Source organism: Ailuropoda melanoleuca, chromosome 4 (genome assembly GCF_002007445.2).
Source record: "Ailuropoda melanoleuca isolate Jingjing chromosome 4, ASM200744v2, whole genome shotgun sequence".
In the NCBI taxonomy this organism is placed as follows: domain Eukaryota; kingdom Metazoa; phylum Chordata; class Mammalia; order Carnivora; family Ursidae; genus Ailuropoda; species Ailuropoda melanoleuca.
Genome location: NC_048221.1, coordinates 20,739,246 through 20,756,865, shown reverse-complemented (window position 1 = coordinate 20,756,865; position 17,620 = coordinate 20,739,246). Strand labels below are relative to the sequence as shown.

At 56.5% G+C, this 17,620-nt stretch overlaps 1 protein-coding gene across 1 annotated transcript; it reads right to left on the bottom strand.

Moving 5' to 3' along the window:
• Positions 1-148: 148 nt before the first annotated feature.
• ITIH1 (inter-alpha-trypsin inhibitor heavy chain 1) lies at positions 149-16,417 on the bottom strand. Its single transcript, XM_002918990.4, has 23 exons — positions 16,302-16,417; positions 13,293-13,462; positions 13,016-13,036; positions 12,540-12,706; positions 11,969-12,073; positions 11,415-11,577; positions 10,762-10,875; positions 9,289-9,414; positions 9,087-9,203; positions 8,297-8,465; positions 8,083-8,208; positions 6,958-7,139; positions 6,499-6,684; positions 5,454-5,593; positions 4,715-4,869; positions 4,602-4,616; positions 4,248-4,268; positions 3,776-3,856; positions 3,558-3,671; positions 2,372-2,573; positions 1,276-1,448; positions 574-685; positions 149-423 (listed from the first exon to the last, which is right to left on the bottom strand). Exons 2-23 carry the CDS (start codon positions 13,404-13,406, stop codon positions 294-296), a joined length of 2,733 nt encoding a protein of 910 aa, XP_002919036.1. The 5' UTR covers positions 13,407-13,462; positions 16,302-16,417; the 3' UTR covers positions 149-293.
• Positions 16,418-17,620: the final 1,203 nt, after the last annotated feature.

Sequence of the window (17,620 nt, the reverse complement as noted above, 5' to 3'; positions counted from 1 at the left end):
AGCTGCCGTGAACAGGGTGAGGTGGGGGCAGAGTTGGCATAGGCCCCTTTGTGGCCTCCAGGTCTGCCGTGACCCCAGAGCCCTCTGAGCGGCAGTATCTTGGGTTGCCTCCTGGCCACCATCCCTCCCAAAAAGCAGCCAGCCTGGGTGGACATAGCCTCTCTTTATTGAAAGTCATGGGGGATTTGACACAGTCGATCAGCTTGACCAGGGAGGTGTGACACGGGAAGCAGGTCAGATGCTATCCTCCTCTGCCATGGTCTCAAGAAAGGACAGGTGTGCTGGCTAGGGGCTCAGAAGATGTCAGGGACGATATAGTCAGTATAAACACCGTCAATCAGCCCCGCACCATTATTGTGGACAAACCAGCAGGTCACCTCAGCCCCGTGCTGGGGGTCCTTGCTGTAGTCTTTTTGCAAGCCCCTGGGGAGGTGCAAAAAGCTGGGGTTACCTTTTGGACCCAGCAGGGCTGCACCCCCACCCCCAGAAGCCCAGTCCCCCATGTAGCACCTGGATCCCTGACCAATGATGGGAACGCCAAGGGCAGACATACTGAGAGAGCAGACCACCTACCTGGTGACCGTCAGCTGGTGGCCCTTCACCACCATTGTGGCATCTGTCTTCGTGGGGTCGGAGCCTGGGTGGGGGTCAGACACTTTATAATCAAAGGGGTGGAAGAATTGTCCTGGAAAGGTAACAAAAGCAGTTACCACTGGGGGGCCCTCGTACTCAGCAGGTGCTCACTGGAGGTTAGAGAGCTGCTGGCATGCTTTTTCCTGAGGGGTGACTATGTCTGATACGTTTTGGCATTGAAAACCACCTTTCACTCACCTGCTATAGAGAAGCAGATATATTGGCAGGTGGTGGTATGTCCTACCTTTATGGACCAATTCCCAAAGAATCTGGTGGGGAAGAGGGGTCGGAGGGGTAGGTGCCCACAGACAGTAGTGTCTGCAGGAAGGCCATGAGGAGAAGTGGTGTGGCCAATGACTCACCCCTCCCAGGAGGTCTCAGGGACCTGGTCTGTTTGCAGCTTTCTGCTACTCAGACCTCCCCTTGCTCACCCCCACTTAAGCTTTAGTTTCCCCTTGTGTTTGATCACAGGTTTTCTGAGGAACAAGACCCTCGCCAGGACAAGCCCTCTTTGGAGCTCTGAGCCTCGATGGCCAAGTTGGGGGAGGGCCCACCCCGGTGCCCAGCTGCAAGTCTGACCCATGGTGAGCCCACTGGCTGCCGCCGCACACCGCCCAGCTCTGCCTGCCAGGCCGGTCATACCCAGCAGCCCATGTGTCCACGCCGACATCCGGTGACTGTCCAGCACATAGAAGCCCAGGAAGTCCTGGGTGACGGCACTCCCCTTCCACACCCGGTGCAGGACAACCTCAAAAGTGCCCCCATCCTCCACAGACACCACCAGGTTTCTCTTCCTGTTGATGGTCACTACCACCCTGCAGGGCCGGGCGGCCGTGAGGGCAGGTGCAGCTGCATGGCACCCCTCTCCATTCAGCTGCCCTCGTCCTCCTGGTTCCAGCTCTCATGAGCTCCCACACCCCCTCACTCCCAGATGGCGGTATGTTACCTGCTACAAGCTCCGTCTCACATGCTGCTATTGTGGGGAGGGGGGCGCTTACAGTGTGCCAAGCCCTGTGCCAAGCCCTCCATAAAAGCTGCATCATTCATTTCTCACTCGGATCGTGCAAGGCTCAGAGAGGGTAAGGAATTTGCCCAGTGTCACACAGCTGGTAAGCAGTAAAGCAAGGACTTGGACTCCATCCTGTCTAATATCAAAGTCTGTGTTCTTTGACTGCTACTCTCTCATCTGTGTCCTCCACGGCAGACTCTGCCCACTTCTTCCTATAACTCTGCCGCCGAGCATCAGCTCTGGTACTTGGCAGAGTTTGGTGAGTGAATGAGTGGAAGAAGGAACAAGCACAACACAAGGCATGCTAAGACAGAAGCTGAAAGAGAAGCCTGGAGAACTCGAGTTTAGCAGAGAAGAGACGAGGTGGGTTTCAGGGAACAGGTGGCCTTTGAGCTGGGCCAAGGAGGTGAGTCAGCTTTGTTTGGTGGCAATGGGAATGGACTGCAGGGCAAGGGCACCGCGGAAGCCCAGGTGTGCAGGCAGCCAGGCCTGGAGCATGGGTCCGGGAAGCCCAGATGTGCAGGCAGCCAGGCCGGGAGCACGGGTCCGGGAACAGAGAGCAATGGGCGGGAGGTCACATGGATGTCATTCACTGACGTGGCTCAGGGGACTGGGGCCCAGCAAGCTCAGGCAGCTGAGCTGGCTCTAGGGCTTCGTGCCTTATCCCTCCCCACCCCTGCACTGCCTTCCCCCCCTCCCCGCCCCGGGCCCCGGCGCCAGCCTGGTTACTCGTGCTGCCGCAGTGAAGCCTGGTCCCTCCAGGAGAACACGGGTCCACCCGAGCCAGGGTTCAGCGTTATGTTCTGAGGAGTCACTTCCAGCCGAAAGCCCGTTGCAGGGTTCGAGATCCCCAGCCGCCCGAAATACGTGCCCTCTTGCTGCCCAGGGCTCCTGGCCTTGTTGCCAATGAGCTGCCCATTCACGGAGAAGCCTGCAGTAGGGTGAGGAGCCATCCGAGTCAGGGAAGGGCCAGCTCTGGCTAGATGCCTGCCAGCCTGCCTTGGCTCACACCGTGCGTCCCTCCTGGGAGACACCCACACTCCACCCGTGCCACACTGGCTTGGAGGGTCTCACCTCCCAAGGGGGGCTTTCAGGAGGAGCAGAGGCCACACAACACCTCTCCTTGCCCCTCTCCTCCCACCACACTAACTACCTGCTACTTAGCCCTTGCTTCTGGGACATTCTGGGTCTTATCACCCCAAGGATAGGACTTGGTCTGCTCCTTCTCTGTGGTCCTAATCCCTGACACAGGAGCAGGTCACAGAGGCCTCCTGTGACCTGAGTGGTCCCAAAGCCCCCTCCTTGTCCTCACTACGCCAACACAGCATGTCATCTGAGAATTTGTTTGCCTGTTTCCCTTCGCTAAACTCCACAAGAACAGGGACTTCGGCTCAGTCCCTCCTGCACCCGTAAGCTGGAGGAGGTGCTCAGCAAACCCTTGCAGATGGCCTGACTGGACTGGGAGGAGGGAGAGAGAGTGGCCCACAGACGGACAGGGAGTCATTTTACCACCTGAGCACCGCTGGGGGTGGACTGAGAGGCTCCATCGGGGGGCTGAGGCAGGATCACTATGTAACTTGCAGAACTGGGTACAAAATGCAAGTGAGGGGCCCCTTGTTCAAAAAAATGTTAAGAATTTCAAGACGACCAGAGCAGAGTATTAAACTGAGCATGGGCCCTTCTAAACATAGGGTCCCGTGTGCCTGCACAGGTCACACGTCCATGAAGCAGGTGCCACCTGGGGCCTAGGCAGGTAGATGAAAGAGAAGGAGGCAGGCTGAGCCCAGCCGGGTGACTGGGGCACAGAGGCTGTGGGAAGTGGAGGCCACGGCACTGTCCTGTCCACGGCTGCACATGGAAGATGGGGGAGTCCAGGGCCCACCCCGTGTGGTGGAGGGCGTGATGTCACCCGTACCTGTGTCCAGGTCCCGTACCAGGCTGAGGACCACACCGGGCTCCTCATTGATATTGAAGCACAGAGTATCCTTCGTCTGGGGCACGTGGATGAGGAAGTGGGGATCGGTGTCCACTGGGGGCATAGCATGGAGTCCATTAGATTGGGCATCGGGCAGGTGGGCTGGGGCCAGCCAGAAGCAAGGCAGGGGTGTCCCTCAGACCCTCCCCAGGACTCACCTCCAGTCACTTGGTTTGGCAACTGCTGGATGTTGGAACTGGATCGAGTCGGGGAAGGCTGCAGAGCCGACAGCATGAACGCTGGCGGGGAGTGAACGGCATTTAGGAGGATGGCACCCTGCTCCCCTGGGGCTGCTGGCTCCTCTTCCCAGGCCCCTCCACCCAGGCACAGGCCTGAAGCCACAGAGCAGGAGTGGCCCCCGAGCCTCTGATGCCTCTGGGTGTGCTGACCCCCCCCCCCGTCTGTCTCCTTCCATGGGGACCTGGTGGAGCTGGGGGCAGAAGGGATGCCAGGCCCGGTCAGGGGGCCGTTCTGAGGGTCCCAGTGAGAGGCAGTGAGGAAACCTCCGCTGTCTGTCATTTCCTCCTCAGGAAAGTAGGGGCTTTGCTTGGGATGGAACACACAGCCTGAGGGACAGCGCGTGGGGAGGAGAGAGGTAGAGATGTATGTCGGCGGGATGCGGCCACTTACTCTTTCTGTTTCCCAGCATCTCTGTAGAGGACAACGACAGAGGACAGCATCACCCTCACCACCCCACCTGAGAGGCACGCGCCTCATTCCCCAAGAGCACCCTGGGCCCAGAGGCCAATCAGGCCTTGGCCGACCCTCCTCCTGGGATCCCAGCCTTCCTGGGCTCTTTGCCCCCTACCCCCCACCTGGGCCACCTGGCCCAGAGGCCTGGATGTAGGCCACACAGGGGCTCCCCAGGCGCACAGGGGGCAACAGCCAGTTTGTGGTGAAGGGGTGGGGGATGTGGAGGAGGGAGTCCGGTGCCTGGAGGCTGGACCACGAGCTGCTGAAAAGCAGCATGATTTAAAAACTCACCCAAGGGCAGAGAATCTGGAAGGGAGAGAAGGGGAAGAGAATTAAAGCCCAGGATGTTTTTGGCCTCAGAAGCCTCCCTAGACCCCCAGCCTGGCCCTTTCCAGAACACATACCCTCGGGGGGCTTGTCAATGACGGGCTCCAGGCCGTCCTGGTCCACCATGCCCCTGATGGTCATGGACGTCAGCGGGGTCACGAACTGGTAGGCCAGCGACATCTGCAGGGCCTTGGCCGTCAAGTCGGCCTTCTCCTTCCCCTCCAGCTTCATCCTGAGAGACACACACGGGCTCCAAGTCCTGCAGCCTGGACAACAGCAGACTCGCACTCCCTGGCCCTTTTCTGCCCATTTGTTCACTCACTCCCTCATTCAGCAAATAGGTGTGGGGCACCTGTAGTGCCCCTGTTCCGTGGCTGCCTTCAAGGACCTCGTGACTTAAAGCCCTCACACGGGGAAACCTGGCGATGTGGCAGGGCTGGGACCGTGCCCTAGAGAGACGCAGAGAACTGCACGGCTGTGAGATTCTGGGCGAGTGGTCTAACATCTCTGCACCTCGGCGTGCTCACCGTGAAATGGAGATAACCAGGAAACTGCCCTGCAGGGTGTGGGGATGAGCCGAGCGTGTCTGGACACGGCAGCCCCACGGAAAGGGTAGCCTCCCCCTGCCTGGCCGCTTGGCATGGACAAACCGTGGCCCGGCCACACTGTGGACTAACGGGTTGATGTTAACCCCGTGCGAAGCTGAAGGCCAGTGCATCTGACCTGCTCCCCACCTCGAAGGCCCAGAAGCACCCCTTCTCCGTTCCCCTCATTGGTCCAGAGGCCCCGGTGTCCAAGCCCCCGCCCAGGTCCTACCGCTTGGCCAGCAGCTCCTGGATGGTGAGGTAGGCCCAGAGGCGTTCAACGTGGTTCTCCAGCATGTGGCCCCGCTCCTGGAGCAGTTTCTTCATCTCCTCCTCGTCCACCAGGCAGGTCGTCTTGAATTCTTGGCCCTCCTGAGGGTCGCGAGGGGGAGAGGGGCCACGCGCTGTGAGGAGCACCACCACTGGCCGGCGCTCCAGGCTCCCAGGGGCCCCCTGTGCCCGGTCTCTGAGGTTCGTCCACTGCGCCGCCCTGCCCCCCCGAAGTTACTCTCTCTGGGGGCTGCCATCAAGCCGCCAGCTATTTCCACCCTGTTCCACTCCTCTAAAGGCCCACCACGTCCCCCACACAAACACTACTCTCTCCCAAGCCTCAGGAGCTGGGACTCGCCCGCTGGGGGCGCCCCGCACACGGGCACTGCGCGACACGGTGCCGAGATCCAGTGCGCTGGTACCCTGTGCTACAGAGAGGGACATTGAGGCCCGGAGAGCCGGACCTGTTCGCTGCAGGTCACCCAGCTGGTGAGGGCGGAGCCAGGGCCCAGCTCAGCTTTCCTTACTCAAAGCCCCGGTTCTGAACCCTTGACCGCACCGCAAGGCGTGAGTCGTCACCCCGCGGTCAGGTCCGGGTCTGAAACGCCTGCGACCCCCTCGGCGTGCACACGCACACACGCGCTGCACTGTGGCACAAAGCTGGGTGCAAAGAAGTGTTCGGGAAAAGCTGTCAGGTGAGAAAGAAGAGGCTGGCCTCTCGCTCTCGTCCCTTGGCGGGGAACCAGGTAAGGAGTAACAGGTGATTCATTTTTGGTCAAGGGCCTACAACAAATCAGGCCATTTTGGTCCCATTGCAGCCCACCCCGGGGATGTCTGCATGCGGGAATGTTCAGGCCTGGGATGGGGAGGGGGTGGCATGGTGCAAGGGTGGGGACAGCCCTCTGAGGAAAGAGACGGGGGTGGGGGGAAGCAGGGAGGAGCATAGGCGTGGATTTGGAGCCTCTGCATGCTGCCAGACCTCCCCCCCTCCATAGCCCACCGTTTACCCCACGGGCCAGCACGTCAGCCTTGAAACTGCTCAGTTTGTGGTCAGCGATGCGTCCTGCCACCATGATCTCTGAGCCTTCGTAGTACTGCTTATGACGGTGCTGGGTCAGGGCTGAGACGGTGTCTGGCGGGTAGAGCAGCTCCACGTCCACCAGGAGCGGGTTGGCTACCTGGTCATAGAAACCCTGCAGGCAGAGGGGGGGCACAACCTCAGAGCTGATGAGTCACCCCGAGCACCCAATGGGGAAATGCGCTCACAAAGTGGGGTGTTGGGACCCCCACTCTGCAGATGGAATTGCAAGCTCATAGCAGTTAAGTAACTGGTTTAAGGTCACGCAGCTGATTCAAACCACCTTCTAGAGCTTTATCTGCTCCTCTGGGTGGATGGGCTGCCAAGGCCGGGCTGCCCACGGCCTGCCGTTGGTGGCGGGTTGTGGGGGAAGGGGGTGGGGGGAGACCTGCAGCTGCTGGGTAGCGTCATGGTCCTCGTAAATTCTCTGGGCCCGTCCGTTGTTCTCCATGGACATGACCTCCAGGAAGTTAAGGTCCACGTCGTGGCCAAAGCCCAAGTTGTAGAGCGGGAACCTGCCCCGGATGGCGTTGCGGACGTTCTTGAGGATTTGGGAACGGTCTGTCACCCCTGCAGCCACACACCCAGGCAGTGCCGGGATACCGACTCACAGGCATGTAGGGCACAAGGGGGCTTTAGGGCACACTCCCTGGGGGCCAGGCCTCCTATGTCAGACCCCCACCTATCTCCTGTCCCCACCAGCGTCGTGAGGCAACGTCTCCCGCTGGCTCAGTGGGCGACCACAATAACTCCTAACAGCCCCTCGCGAACTTGCCCATCTATATGGATCCATCATGAGCAGACAGGACTCTGCTCTAAACCCTCCCGTAGGTCATTGTCATGGCCTGCAGGGCCCTGCCGACCTTCCCACCCTTGTTCCACCTAGTCGGCACATGCCTGCTGTTCTCAGGCAGGCCCTGCCATTGTACACACCTTTTTTCTTTGCCCAAGCTGCTCCCTCTGTCAGATATCCCTTCCTGCTTCCCTTCTCCTCCTTCCAGCCTGAGCTCACGGGTCACCGCCTCCAGGAGGCCTCCTGGGACCTTGCCTGGGCCAGACGCCCCTGATCCAGTGGCCCTGTTCTTTCAGGGCCCTCAACAGAGCAACTGCTCCTGGGTCTGCCACCCCAGTGGATCCTGTGCTCCTCAAGGACAGAAAAGAATCATGTCCTCTCGGTATCTCTTCTTGGTCCCTAGTCCTATGCTTGGCACGCAGGTGGTGTTGAATACATAGTTCATTAAACTCAACCTGGGAATCCCACCTATCATCCTGGGATCTGCGTAACCCTGTGTCATACAGATACTCCCCCAACTGCCCAGCTCAGCATAGAAGTATGCCTTGTAACTCCCGCAGACGTTATGGTCTGAACTCTGTCTAGATCAGGGCTGGACTTTGCCCGGAGCCTTTCTGCACCCCCTGTGGCATCTCCAGCGGTTGGCTTTCAAAGCACAGCTTGAACACCTTCCATAACAAAGAGATCACCACCTCCCAGCACAGGCCTTGAGGTGCTCACCCTCTGTGGGCTCGCCATCTGTCAACATGATGAGAATGGAGGCGTGGTTGCTGAGTTCGGGGAGGCTCCCCTGAGCTTGGTTCAAGATCTCAATTCCCCGGAGCAAACCTCCATTCAGGTTTGTGGCTGCAAAGGAAGGAAAGGAGGCTGGTGTACGCCCTCCTTCCAAGGGGATGGAGGCGACGCCAGAGTGACTCGAGACCCCTGCCCTTACCCCCAGCCAGGAAGAAGCGCCGCACGAAGTCTTGAGCTGCGCGCAGGTTGGCGGGGGACGCCTGCACCAGCGAGCCCCTCCAGGATTGCACTTCAGACCCAAAGAGGACCAGGTCGAAATAATCCCCTGGCCGTATGTCCCCCAGGATTTTAAGGAGCGCCTCCTTGGTCTGTAATGACAGGACAGTCAGTGGAGGGACATGGCCCTGGGAGAGTGCCTCCTGTCTGCTCCAGATACCCATTTGAGAGATCCACAGGACAGAGGCACACAGAGGACAGATGGGAGGGGATGGACAGGACAGCCAGGTGGTGCCAGGAGAGGAGTGCTCTATGGAGCCCCAGGGGTGGATGAGGGATAGAGAAGGCAAGAGGACCCCGCATGGGGAGAAGAAATGACCAGAGCAGAATCAAGAAAGAGTTTCTAAAACTTTGCTGGCAGAACTGTGGCTCTCAGAGCATTGTGGGCAGTGGGCTGTCCCTGCTGCCAGACACCTGTCCGGGGACAGCCATGATTGCCCCTGGCACGTTCAGTGTACCCCCCATCGCTAGACCCACGACCCCACGGGCAACCCACTGTGCTACTGAGGAGAAGGGAATCCACTTGACACGGTGGTACAGTGAGGACGTGGCTGATGCCAGAGCCCCCAACTGCTGGGATTCCCTGTCAAACCACCCTGCCTCCGACCAGGAGCAGAAACCCCAAACCCAGACTCTGGGACAGCACCAGCGTGGGGTGGGGGCTGGGGCTGGAGAAGCTATTGCTGGGAGAACTGCTTAAAGCCACAGTTGACCTGTTTCACTTTCTGCCCTTCCATGGAGGTGCTAATGTCAATCACAAAAACCACGTTCTTGTTCAGGTTCGTCAGGTTTTGGGGTGCAAAGAAGTGGGCAAAGTGGTTATTGGCAACCTGAAACACAAGGGAACAAGTGAGGCCCTTGTCACAAGCACCCCTGCCTGGCCTCTGAGTCTCAGGCCAGAAGCTTCGGGCTTACCAGGAGGTCACAGAGTTGGTCTCGATTGACATCGTAGGTCACCTTGAAGTCCCCATTCAGCAAGGATGTGGAGCACGTGGGGCAGGATTGCTGCTGACCCACAGTGGGGCGGAAGAGCACGTGACCCTGGAAAGGAGGAGGGTGTGAGGCATTACTGGCTTAGTGCGGCTGTGGTCCGGGTGTTTGCAAAGACAACATAAGTTTGTGTGTGTGTGTGTGTGTGTGTGTGTGTTATGCAAGGGCATAGAAATGAGTCTGAAGGGCCCTTCTCCCTGCTTCTGAGAGCACACACCTATAAGGTGGTAGGAGAGAAGACCTGTTTCTTTGTGTATATGCTTCGGAATCACTGGGCTTTTCTACAACAAGCGTCACCACTTTGGGTACAAAATAATAGCAGTATGAGAACAAGAGACATCGGTCAACTCAAACCGTGGAGTAAAAAAGCAAGGCCACAACACTGTGCTGGAAACAGACCCACCCCCCACCTCCCGCTGGTAGACCGAGAGCGGAGGCTGGGAGGAAGGACCCGGGTGGAAGCTAAGGTCTGGGTCGACGTGGCATTGGTGCTTGGGGAAATTAGGGACGGTTTTTACTCGATACTTTTCTAGTCTTGTAACTTTCCACTCTTTCCTTAAATACTTTAAAATTTTTACTTTTCATTTATGTGTTTGTTATAAAAGTAAGAGACACTCATCAAAACCTCCCTCCAAAACTTGGAAAGGATGGTTAGGAAGACACAGACCCACCCCTCGGTCCCCTAGTAAAAGTAAGCACGTTTGCTAACACTCTGGGTATCCTACTTTTTTAAAAAAAGAACCCCTGCAAAACTATAAGAAACATTTCCTTCATATGAATTATGATGGTGTCACTACCAAAGGTAGGAGGGAGCTAAAGGGTTTGTTCCTGGTTCTAGTTGAGGGCAAGTTAGGAAGCTGGGCCCTGGCTGAGTATCACCCACCCATAATGCCACACTCCACCAGGACCTGGGGAAGGGGCAAGCAGGAGACTTCAGGAGTTCCCGCAAATGGGAGGTGCGTGACAAGTGGTAAGTGGTGAGGTAGACCAAAGGCCTTCCCAAACTGAGCTCTGTTCCCTAGAGCCCTGGAGCTTGCGATCCTAACTGCAACACCATCTGAGATTTCTTCGTGTGCCCTGCATTTCCCTGAACGCTTTCCTGTGGGTGTGACACAGCAACGAGGAAACTGAAGCTCAAACAAGTGAGCAGCTCACCCCAGACCATGCCAAGCAGCGCGGGCGCTTCCCCAGCCTTGGCACGCAGGCTTTTGCTAAGTTGCTCTGAGAACCAGGGGTACCAAGTTCCCTGGAATACCAGCCACAAAATGCCTCTGTCCCTCACTAGGGCACCCCTCAGCCTCTGCCTGGTGCCCAGGCCAAGCCCGGACACTTCGTGAGGGGTTGAGCCAGGCTGAGAAGTCCCGAAGTCCCGCCACTACTCCTAGCCATCCCACGCACCTTTTTCCCTGAGAAGGACTTCTTGATGAGTTGGCTTGCCAGTTCCTTGGAGAGGAAGGAGGCCTGGGCATCCAGCTTGCTGATCCCCTGAGGCTCAAAGATGTCCACGTCGATCTGCATCATTGAAGCCCCCAGGCTCCCATTGAGGCCACCATCAAGACTCAGCCAAGAGCCAACTTGTGTCCTGGCCACCCACTGTGTGCTGTACCCACCTAGCCCTCCTCACAGGGCCTGGCATGTGGTGGGCACCCCAAAAATATAGGCCAAATGAAGGTGTGCATGCCTGGGCCCCTCCAGCTGGCCGCCACTGAGGTGCCAGCGACAATCACAGCCCCTTCGGCTGCCCGAGATTTTCTGGTCTACCAATGACCTGGGTGTTCAATATCCCTCGTGATCCTTGTGGCAGCTCTGGGACATGCAAGAAGCCCCATTTAACAGATGAGTGAGCCAAGGCTCAGAGAGGAGGAAGAGGCTGGTAGCTCCCTGTCCAGGAAGAGCCCGCTAGAACCCTCCCAAGGAGTCAGTCCCCTTGCTGTGTGCTCAGGCCTGGGCTGGCACACGGGTGCCCTGAGCTGGGCTCGGAGCCCCAGTGAGAGAGAGGCAGGAGCCCTGCTCCCGAGCGGCGCCCTTGCAAACGGTCACCTGCGATCTACCTCGAAATGCTGCACAAGCTGCTTGGGCTTGACTTTGATGACAATGTCGTACTGCTTGAGTCTGCGCTTCAGCACCTCCTCGTAGGTCAGCCGGAACGTGGCCTTGCTCCGGGGCCCGATGTTGAGGTGGATGGTGAATTGCTCCATTGTCCTCCCCGAGGCCCTGGACATACCGCCATCGCCCACGAGAGACAGACAAATGGTGAGTGTGCGTGGGTCCTTGTCACCTGAAGCATGGCTCTCAGAATTAGTTTCTCTTACATTCATGCTACTCCCGGGTTTCCTGGCCCTTCACCCTTGTCTTAGCTGGCTGGTCAGGGTCAGGGTCAGGGCCCAAGGATAGGACCCCCTTCTCTCAGAGGCTGGTCTGGGAGGTAAGCAGGTCGGCCTCAGCCCTGTCCAGTGCACTTGTACTGGCATTTGGGTTCAGGAAGTTTGCTCCCTTCCCATTAGCCTGGAGCTGTTCCCCAGCCAAGGCCAGCTTGCAGCCCTCAGGTCTGTCCTGGCTGGGGAGGGCGGCACCAGAGACTGAGGCAGCATGGCCCAGAACTCACCTGACAAGGCCGGCATTCTCTCCGGAGACAGCGGCTTTCCGGTACTGTTTCCATGCGGACACTTTGTCCTTTATGTCCCCGATGAATGCGTTTCCATCTGCTGTGCTACAGGGAGGAAGCAGCCCTCAGGGGAAGTGCCCCTGCCCCCAACCACTCACGTCCTTCATGCCACAGGCGCTCCCAGCCCAGACCCTGAGAAGGCCCTGTCCTGGCGCGTGCTCATTGAAGGCATCTCCAGCCACCTCCCACTGCCCACAGAGTTGTTCAGGGGCCCCACATCAGTGAGGGGGGCAGCCACAGCCACAGAATCCAACAAGAGATCCCAGGTGCCAGCCTTCGCTCCTTGGGCCCTATGCTGAAAACATACTGTCCAAGGCCCCACTTCGCTCTCCAAGATGGGAGCCCAGAACAGACCTAAGTGGTTTGCTCATCCCTTCTGAGCCAGAGCTGGCCTACGGCCCTTCCGGAAAGAAGGAGATGGTCTGCACTGTCTGGCCACGTGGAGCCATGGCTTGGGGCTGGGTCTGATGAAGGGACAGCTCTGGGTGTGGGAGTCAGGCAGGGCACGCACATGGCAAAATCACTGATGAAGGCCGTCTTGGGGATTTCCACATCGAAGGCTACTTCCTTGGCTTTGTCGGCATTGTTGACCACTTGGCTGGTGATGACATAGTGGGCAAAGCGAGAGGTGACTTTGCAGTTGACTTTCAAACTCCGGATGGTCACGCCGTCGACGGCCTAGAGCAAGATGTGAGGGAGCTGTGGCTGGGGGGGGGGGTCTCTGAGCCAGTAAGAGACTCCCGTGTTGTGTAGGGGCTCGGCACCCAGCTCAGAGGCCAGGGGCCCAAAGAACAGACCAGATCACCTGGGAAGACCCATTCTATCCTCTCTGTCGGAGACCGTGCAGTGGGGTGTGCAAGCCCCCGTTTCTGGGAAATTGAGTCCCTCTGCCCAGGGCGCTGTTAGAAGGGCTACCCCTGAAGCACGGGGGAAAACAGGCTGTAATATGGCCCCACCACAGACCCCTCTGCAGAGACTCTCACTCACTGTGTCCACAGTCTGTCGCTTCTGTAAAACAAAACCGGGATGAGTGTGAGCAGGAATGTGCAGGGGACCATAGCTTATCTGCTCAGGGGTGGGAGTGGGACACAGTCTGTGTCCTCTACCCCTCAATCTCACCTCCCCCTTGCTGCTTGGACACCACCTCTCCAGTCAGCAGTGGTCAGGGTGGGTGGGGGTGGCCCCGGGCCCTGGGGTCTTGTGTCCCTCCTGGGCGCATTCTGGCCCAGCTGCTTGTTTCTGGCCTAAGAGTTTACCCACATACCTTGCTGACTCTGGGCCTGCCTGTGGGTGAACCCTGAGTGGGCACGGCCTGCAGGACGAGGAGGGAGGCCAGGTACACGCACAGTAGCGCCCGCAGCCCCATGGTGCCGTCCATAGTCTCAAGGCTCCTGTTCCCTCGTCACTTCGCTTAGACTGTTAATCAATAAAGTGCTGGATAAACATGGATTAAACATTAGACAAGGTGAAGGCAAATATTACAATTGGGGGGAATCAAAATTTAGGAGTGAAGTCTTTCTCCTCGGGGGGGATTCCCAGCTGTGTCAACTCCTGACAAGACTCAGACTGAGCCCCTTTGTATGGAGCCGCACTTAGCTGACGTGAAGGGCGAAGACCCCGATGGCCCATCTAATCCTGGGTCTGGCGCAGGCCACACCAGTAATATGGTGACATGTGTCAAGAAGCCACAGTTAAAAGTGAACTTCTGAAGTTCGTTAGGTGTTACTTTCGAAATTCTTTAAGTATCAGCGAACTTCTCGCAGTCCCAGTCTGGCCGGGGCGGCAGATAGGGCAGCTCACCAAGTGTCTGCCCACGCCCGCGTCTCCAGCCGCGCCAACCCTAGTGGCGGTTCTGCCACAGGCCGTCTGGCCAGTCCTGGGGCTGCATAACGGGTGGCCCGTGTGCTTTAAGGACAGTCGCTTCATCCCTCTGAACCTTTGCATCCAGATTTGGAAAGAATAGAAGTAACCTCATCGTCCCTCCACCTGGGCAGGGATGCCTAGCAGGTAAAGGGGAGGCAAAGATGAATACCGTGTTTTCATAATGGAGGGCTGAGTACGCACCCCCTGCATTGATCTAAGCCCTTTGCTGCCTCATTTTATCCTCATGATGTCCCTGGGACATTGGTCCCATGGCAGGAGACAGAACAGGTCTCCAAACCCAGATCTTTCAGACTCCAAAGCCCAAGCTTATCATGGAATGACAGAAATACCCTCTGCATTATTAGGAAGAAAGGAGAAGCAGAGTTGAAAACCCTAGGGACCCCTTTAGGACCTTCAGTTCCTTCATTTTTCTGCCCAAACTCTCCCTGTCTCCCATAAGCCACAGTACACAGGGCAGACATGGCCCCAATCAATCCACTCCGTGGGCCTGGGTGGGATGTGCTGGTTGCCATGACCCTGATGGGGTGAGGGGGCCCAGAGGCCACTTTGATCTCTGTTTGCTTGTCGTGGACTTTGTCTCTCAGAACAGCTTCTGGGAAAAAGTTTATCATCCCCAGGCCAGAATGACCTCTGGTCTGTTTTCTGGCCTTTGTGGAAGATGAGTTGGATCAACATGAAATTGCATTTGAGGTTCTGTTGATTTCCTGCACGAGCATCAACTCAGCCCTTGGTGGGTTGGGCATGGTGCCAGGTACCAGGACACAGTGATGAACTCGAGTGCCTCGCTGTGTTCAGTGAGCTGATGCATTGGGAAAAGGAGCCAGAGAACTCAAAAGAAGCCCAGTGAGTGTCAGGAGTGTCAGAAGCTAAAGAGGGGCACGAGGAGGCTGTAGTAATCTGGGAGAGGCTGAACTCACTCCCGTCGGGCTTAGCGGAAGGCGCTTGGAGGAGGTGCCTGGGAAATAGAGCAGCCCTTGGGCGGGGGAGGAGGAAGGACAGGGAGAGAAGGTGGCTGGGTAGGTGTGAAGCATGCTTAGGGAAGGTGCAGTTGTCTGCGTCATGGAAGCAGGACCTGATGACGAGGGTGGCGAAAGAGGCTCGGAAGTGGTTTGACCAGCCTGGCACAGAGGTCTGAAAGGAGCCCATCTTCTGGGTGGAAAACACTAAAGATCATTTGAGCAGGGGCGTGGAAAGATCAAGACTGGAGTGTTGGAAGATGGCCAACACCAAGCTTCGTCCATAGAAGGTTCGAGAAATACATTTGTGTGGCTTGTGGGTATGGTCAGAGCTAAAAGTGACTAGTGCCTGGCCAGCTCTCAATGTCTTTTGTGTCCTACCTCAAGTACTGCTCACAACTCCCCCCAAGAGCTGCATACCGTTACTGCTCCCATGTCACAGATGAAGAGGAGAGGCTGACTCACCCTGTGGTTGTGGAAGGTGGTGGATGGGTGGACAGAAAGAAGGTGAGGTTGCAGAGTATTGCGTCTGATGGCCTGAGGGCGGGGGCTGTGCTGCTGGTGCAAACAGATGGCACCTAGGACATGGGACAGCTCAGACCTGCTCTGAGTTCCACCCATACAGCAAGCTGCCTGCTTGATTTGCTCAGAGTCCCTCAATCTGATATGTCCAAACTGAACTCATGACTTTCTCTCCCCCTCCTGCACTCCACCACCAAGCCTGGTCTTCCCTTCTTGTTGCTCACCCCAAGTGAAGGTGTCCACCACCATCCATCCAGGCATCCACACCAGAAAGCTGGGTGGCATTCTGCATGGCTTCTGCCCCTAGACTCCCCACCCCTCACCACCCACCTCTGACTCTCTAAATATTTTTATAATCCATTCACTTCTCTGCAAATTCCCTGTTGCCACCGAGTCCAAGCCACCCTCATCTCTCACCTACATGGCTGCTCCCCCTACTTCCACCCTACTCCTACAGAGTACTCTCCGGCGGGAGCTGGAGTCAGCATTTAAAAACGTTGATCTGGGGGCACCCGGGTGGCTCAGTTGGTTAAGTGTCTGCCTTCGGCTCAGGTCGTGATCCCAGAATCCTGGGACCGAGCCCCATGTCAGGCTGCCCACTCAGCGGGAAGCCTGTTTCTCCTTCTGCCTGCCACTCCCCTTGCTTGTGCTCTCTTTCTCTGACAAAGAAATATATAAAATCGTAAGAAAAATACATACATACATACATTGATCTGCTTGAGACCTTTCCCTGTCTTACACATTTCCGGGTCCTGAGTGGTCTGGTCCCTGCTAACCCCTCCATCTCACCCAGCCATGCCCCCCCTGCCCTGGGTCTCTCAGCTTCAACCACACAGACTTTTTTCTAATCTATGTAGGCAGGTACTTTTTCACTCATTCATTCATCAGCCCCACTTCATCTCCATTCATACCTGCTGTGTGCCAGGCCCATGTCAACTGCTGGGCTTGGGGTCCTGAGGTAGGCAGAGCCGGCCCAGTGCTGAGTTCACACTGAACTGCGGAGGTGAAGTCACAAAATAAGTCCATTGAGCCTTAGCATATGGTGCTCCCTTCACCTGAAGAAAGTTTTCCTTAAAACTTCGGTTCAAGGAATGATTGCTTGGGACAACCTCCCTTGGATGCCCGGGCTGGGCCTGGTGACCTTTCAGCATGGCACTGACCTTGGTTGGCAAGGATAACATATTAGCATGCTTCGTGGATTAATGATCACCTCTGTCTTCAGCTGTAAGCCCTACAGGGGCAGGACTTTGTCTGTCTTGTTCACTTTGCGCTTCCAGGGGAGGGCACTAGCCTTGCACCATGCAGGCCCACACTGAATGTCTGCAGAGTGAATGATAGGTTTGAAGAAGAGCAAGTTGGAAGAGGTAAAAAGCAGAGAGCAGAGTACAGAACCTTGGAGAACCTCAAACCTGCGGGAATCATGAGAATTCAAAAGAACAGGAGTGGACAGGAGGAGTAGGAGAACCAGAAAAGTTCTAGAAACCAAGAAAGGAGAGGACTCACCAGAGGGGCAAAGGCTACTGAGGGGAAGTGGGATGGATGAAGACTAAGAAAGGCCTCTAGGGAATCTGAGTCACTTTCTAGGAAGCTTTCTTGAAGGCATGTGGGGCCAAGTAACTATAGGGGTTTTAGGAGTGAGTGTGCCATAAGCCTTCCAGAATGTTGTTTTGAGTATTGACCAAGGATAGACAAAATTGCAAGCTGCAAAATAAAATATGTGCATTTATTTGGGGTCTTAGGGATTGCAAGCCAGGAGACACAGATTCCACCAAAATAAAAAACAAGTTCTGGAGAGACAAAGGAGTTCAGAGTTTTTAAAGAAGAAAGAGGGCATTTACATATGTGGTTTTGAACAAAATGTGATTGTTGCTGGGATAGCTTTAGCTACACTAATCTATATGTGATTGATTGCCAGGGCTAGTGTTAGGCAGAAAGTCCATTTATGTCCATTTTACCATGTAGCAGATGCTTTGGCTTTTAGCTGAGTTCAGCAAAAATTCTGAGAATTTGAGACAGAAGACACGCATCAGCTCCATTTCCTCAACGTCCTCAATGTCCTCCTGGCTCCATTTTAAAGAACTCTGTTAGCAATGCTGACTCCAGTTTATTCTCTCCATTAACATGAGTTTCTTAACTTCCCAGAGACTCAATTTCCTTAACTGTAAAATGAGGATGATAATAGTACCAGCTTCACAGAGTTGATGTAAGGATTAAGGATGCTAATGTACTT